The 5,721-nt window shown below is 45.6% G+C and overlaps 1 protein-coding gene across 1 annotated transcript; it reads left to right on the top strand.

The window, feature by feature from the left end:
* Nucleotides 1–2,052: 2,052 nt before the first annotated feature.
* LOC308635414 (chemokine-like protein TAFA-3) lies at nucleotides 2,053–4,751 on the top strand (the record flags this gene model as incomplete). The annotated part of the gene is made up of 3 exons (XM_081269831.1): nucleotides 2,053–2,167; nucleotides 3,127–3,276; nucleotides 4,116–4,751. The coding sequence occupies 3 exons, from the start codon at nucleotides 2,053–2,055 to the stop codon at nucleotides 4,238–4,240; spliced, it is 390 nt and encodes a 129-aa protein (XP_081125957.1). The 3' UTR covers nucleotides 4,241–4,751.
* Nucleotides 4,752–5,721: the final 970 nt, after the last annotated feature.

Raw genomic sequence — 5,721 nt, 5'->3', positions numbered from 1 at the left:
CCACATCATAAAATACATAGAATGCTATTCTTACCCCCCCCCAAATTATAACTAGTGGTGTTGCACACCTGTTAACCCAGCAACTCCCTGAGGCAGGAGGATGCAAGTTCAAGGTCATCCTCAGCAACATAAGGAGGCCTTAAGCAATTTAGCAAGACCCTTTCTCAAATCAAACAAACAAACAATAAATAAATAAATAAATATAAAAAGGGTGGGGCAGGGGATGTGCCTCAATGGTTAAGTGTCCCTGGGTCCAATCCCTGGTACAAAAAAAGGAAAAAATAAATAGGGAGTAAAAAAGAAATTGGTAGAAAAATAAGTCATCTCCTTTCTCAGCCAACCATTTTTCCTTCTTAATGGCAAACAATGTTATTCCTGTTTTTTTTCCATAGCTAATTTTTTGACATTTTTGTTTGGTGAGGTTTGGTTTGGTTTGGTGCTTTGTGTGTGTGTGTATGTGTGTATGTGTGTGTGTGTGTGCGTGCGCGCACGCTCGCAGTATTAGTGATTGAACTCAGGGCTACTCTATTGCCAGCTACTTTCTTGGCCCTTTTTATTTTTAATTATTTTTTTTCTGAAATTGTCCTTTATTTTGTTGTACTAAAACTGATACAAAGTAACATTTTAGTACAGAACCTCCCAGGTTGTCAGATCCTGTATCTGCCTGCACACCACCCACCACAGCCCAGTCTGCCTGCAATATAGAAAATCAACGTGTAACCAATGCCTCAAGAATGGTCTATAGTTTTTCTCAGTTGTCTGAGCTAGAAAACTTGTACCTGAAAAAGAAATGTCAGCATTGAGAACCGAAGCTTGTTTCTCTTTTGAAGCGCTGTGCAAGAAATCATATCCCTTTTTAAAAAAATATCAGTAATGGCTAAACTACAATCTCGTTTCTAGAATTACAAAGAATAAAATCAAGTCAAAGACATGTTGGTATTAAATGAAATTTTAGGAACAGTATTAAAATATGGATCCTACACCAATGACATCGGAGCCTGGTATAGAACCTACTAACAGGAAACTGCAGGACACACCATTTAAGGAATCTTCAGCCAGACTTATCTGGCCTCCGAAGTGCATGCCCTTTTTATTGTATTTTGAGACAAGCTCTCACTAAGTTGCCCTGGCTGACCTCCAACTTGCAATCCTGCCTCAGCCTCCAGAGTTGCGGAGATTTACAGGTACAGACCACCACATGTGGCTCCAGAGCTAGTTTATGCCTGTTCAAGCAGCATAAATAATCCCTCTCTTTTACACATTTTATACACATCATCCCACATGTTGCTGCTCCCTCTTAACAGTGGATTATCATTGGAGATCACTGCATGCACCATTAAATAAAGCATTTTCCATTGTGTTTCCACAGCTGTTTGGAAGAGACTGCCCAGATTCTCTTCAAAGCATTCAGCCAGTCCTTCACTGGTGGCTGTTTGGGTTGTGTCCAGACTTTTTGAGTTTCCATTTGCTCATCTATAAAATAGGTAATAACTACCCTACTTTTTGGAATAGTCATGAAGGATTCAAGAGCATGCCTGGGTTAAGAACTGAAAAAAAATGGGAGTTAGCATGATTGTTCCTCCCACACCACAGCCCATTTTTTAAATTTTGGGGGGATACCAGGGATTGAACTCAGGGACACTCAACCACTGAGCCACATCCCCAGCCCTATTTAGTACTTTATTTAGAGACAGGGTCTCACTGAGTTACTTAGCACCTCGCTTTTTGCTGAGGCTGGCTCTGAACTCTGGATGCTCTTGCCTCAGACTCGCAAGCAGCTGGAATTACAAGTGTGCCACTGTGCCCAGCTCTAAGACACCTTTTAAATGTCACTTCCTCCTCAGGTCCTCCCTTCCTGCTCCCCTGTTCTCTGTGGCATCCATTGCTTCCTACAGTGACTTTGTGCCAGGCTTTGAGCTGCTTGGGGACAAGGTGGGCATCTTACCCACCCTTGCCTCCCAGAGGGCATAGCACAGAGAAGCAACTAGGGCTGGGCACTAGGAGAGCCCCTCCTGTCTGGAGCTATGCAAGGTGTGCCTTTCTCTCCACAGGATGAGTGAAAGGGCAGTGCAGAACTGGAACTCAGGCCATTGGCTGCTGGCACTGTGCTTGATGTGGCTGTGGACCCTCCTGGCCTCTGCTTCCTCGCAGCCTCCCACTGCCACGGATTAGGGAGAGGCAGCAGGGACTGGGAAGGAGGTTTTCCAGCACACCTGGAAAACTGGATAACACCCCACCCTGTTCCACACAGCGAGCAGATCTCGGAGGCAAAGTAAAATCCATAGATTTCAGGGTTCTGACTCCTCCTTTGTTCATCACCCAGGCAACTGCTTCCTTCTGCTATCCCCACCAGGAGGATGCCTGGGCAGACCCACTGCTCTCTGTCCCTTCCAGGCCAGAAGGTGTTCTGCAGGGAGAGAGGCCCTCGGGTGGGGGCTTAAGTCTAGCCTCCTGGCCTAATTCTGGGGATTTCCTTCTGGGATGGCTAAAGCCTATATAAGTGGATGATCCTCCCTGCGCACTGTAAGCCCTGGGGCCCTTGCCCTCACCCTGAGAAAGCAGGGAGGTGGGGGCGGGACCTGGTGCCAGACTTCAGCTTTCTTCTGCTCAGACCCAGGGTCTGCCAAAGGGTGATGAGTGCGGCTTCACTGGGGAGGAACAGGAAGATTTCATCTGCTTCTTTCTCCCCTGCCATTGGATTTTTTCTGTGTGTGATGCTGGGGATCGAACCCAGGACTTGATACTGCTGGGCATGTGGTCCATCAGTGAGCTAAAACCAAAGCTCTGGAAATCTCTTAAATAACCTTCCCCCAGCCAGGTGTAGTGGTGCACACCTGTAATCCCAGTGACTTCCGAGGCTGCGGCAAGTTGAAGCCAGCCTCAGCAACTGAGCGAGACCCCGTCTCCCAATAAAATATAAAGGACTGGGGGTGCGGCTCAGTGGTAGAGGTCTTCTGGTTTCAATCCCTAGTAGTTCCCTCCCAACACACACAAACAAGAAAGGAAGGAAGGAAAGTCCTTCTCCCTAGCAGGTAGAAGCGGCTCAAGGACCAGCAGGTGGGTGGGAGGGGAGCAGGGCTGGAGGCCTGGGCTGGGGACCTGATCTGATGTGGCTGGCCCAATCAGTCTTTGTAAAGCAGGGCACCTGTGAGGTGATCGCTTCTCACTGCTGCTGCCACAGGAACCACATCGAGGAGCACTCCCAGACCGTAAAATGCTCCTGCTTTTCCAGCCAGGTGGCTGGCACTATGCGGGCAAAGCCCTCCTGTGAGGATGGTGAGTGAGAAGCTAGGCCCTGGTCAGTGAGACTCTGAGCAGAGAGATAAGGAGGTCTGGTTGGGCCTTTTCATCTTCTGGGGATCCAATTTCATACCCATCTCAGGGCTTTCATGATCAGAGTCTCAAATGATGGGGCACCCTCTGGGGGACAGGAGGGCAGATATGACTATCTCTGTGTTATAGACAAGGAAAGCTCTTGTTGTGTGCTGTCCGTCACTGCCCAGCCCACACCAACAGACAAGTTCCCTCATACTTTAGGCTTTCTGCCACACACAGCCTTTCAGACGTGGGCTCTTCACCTACTGCTCTCTCCCCAGCCTCTTCCACATGCTCTACTCTCAACCCTGCCTTTACATGAACACTTGTGTTCCTTCACACCGCCCTTTCCCACCTACCCACTCTGGCTTCTGTTCTCATGCCTAAGTGGCATCTGAGTAACCATGCCCAGTGTGATCACATGCATGCCAGCTTGTGCCCTCCTGGTCTGTGGACCTCTGCACATGGTGCATAGTAGCTCACACACACCAAGCTGAAGATTGGTACCTCTGTGCCAATGACATGATTGCCTCAGAGACAACTTCACCTGCCTCCTTTCCCCCTCAATGTCTTTGGTGAGATGCTGGGACCTGTAGGATTAATGTTGGTAGGGCTATGTCCCCAGGCCTCAACATTTCTTCCTCTCTTGGCATCCCAGAGTAGGCAGAAGACAAGGGAAACACGGGACTCCATGCCAGGGGTGTGTGGAAATGTGTACCTCAGTCACAGACCCCCCCCCTTGACTGCTGGCTGTGCTTGCAGAGAGCTTAGAGCTGCACTCCTGCCTCCTGCCCCAATAGCCTCTATCATCCTGCAGAGGTGGTGGTGTCAGATGGAGCTCTGCCTGCCAGGGGAGGAGTGTAAGGTGCTCCCAGACCTGTCAGGATGGTGCTGCAGCAGTGGAAACAAAGTCAAAACCCACTAAGGTATCCAGGTGGACACCTCATTCTACTCCTCTTCTTCCTCTTTCACCTGGGGCAGCCAAGGGGGCACAGGAGCCCTGGGGATCCAGGATGGCATGACCCAATTTGGTGTCTGTGAGCAGTGAGATACTCACTGCATCCCCAGGTGGTCCTTCCATGTACAGTCAGACTCTGAGGACTGGTGTTAGGGCTCTGGATGAGAAATCCAGGAGTGTCTTTCTGGCAGATTTTTTGATGGTCCATATGCCTTGTTTTCTCTTCTTTGCCTATAGTGAGTTTGCTTCTGGAAAACATCAAGTCTATACAAACAAAGTGGGGAATTGGGGAAGCTATCTAGATAATTCAGGGAGGAGTCTCTCCTCCTACCTGAATTCCAGGTATAGTAGTCACTCTGCCCAACACTTCTCCATGGACTGTCCCCCCATTCCCACAATTCTAAACTCCAAACAGTTCATACCTCCCTTCCTCTAGTCAAATTGCTCTGTTTGCTGTGACAGCACCCAAGAGGATTATTATTTTCATGGTTTGTTGCCTATCCCATGAAACAAGGGGTGATCAAAATTTTATTAAAGTTGTTAGCAATTCCATGCATGTCATGGTTAATTAGTTGCATCTCTTTGTCATCACCATTTGTACAGATGAGTGACAATGTGGGGCAAGCCAAGGCACTGCCTTCTACATTCTGTGCCCATCACCACACACATCAAACAGGCAAACAAACAAGAAGAGAAAGAAAGGCAGCCTAACAGTTTTGAAGAAAGCAAATAATTTCTACATTGAAAAACTACTGTTACCTTTAAACAAAACTATCCATTGCAATAAATCTGAAATAGTTCTTTAATATTGCAAAACAGAAAACTGATGGCATTATTCACTGAATACCAATATTTTCCAATAACACCTCACAACACAATATATGTACCTTATATAGTTTCACACCTGTACAGATTCTTAACACAATGGATAGATAATTAAAGTAAAGAGTTAAATGAGACTCAGAAACAACTAATTATAGTAAAAATTATTATTACCTTATTTCAAATACTAGTGCATCCTTTTGCTTTTTTTCCCGAAAGTTAATTTTTTTAACATTTGGTATTGTATTTCACTTTATTTAAATAACATAATAAATAGTATTGTTTTTTCATATGTACTCTCTGATGCATCTCAAATATATTTGCATACCCTAAGACCTTAGCTGTTTTCTATACACATTATTCATTAGAGAAACAGTAGTTACTTCTGAAATCTATATTGCTCTTTTCAAATGAGGTCTTGCAGTTTTTTAAAAAAATATCTGAAATAATTATAACGAACTTATTTCTAATTAGCACATAGTAAGTGCCTGATAAATATTTGTGAAAAGGATGAAGAAATAATAAAAGCATTTATATAATCTGTACAATAGGGTATGTGGTATTTCATGATTTTAGCTACAACTTATTGAATATTATAACAATCTTACTATGTGAGCAAGATGTGG

The sequence above is a fragment of the Spermophilus citellus genome, assembly GCF_964194105.1.
Source record: "Spermophilus citellus genome assembly, chromosome: 16".
Taxonomy (NCBI): domain Eukaryota; kingdom Metazoa; phylum Chordata; class Mammalia; order Rodentia; family Sciuridae; genus Spermophilus; species Spermophilus citellus.
Note: the sequence above shows the minus strand (reverse complement) of the source record. Positions and strands in the feature narration are given on the sequence as shown.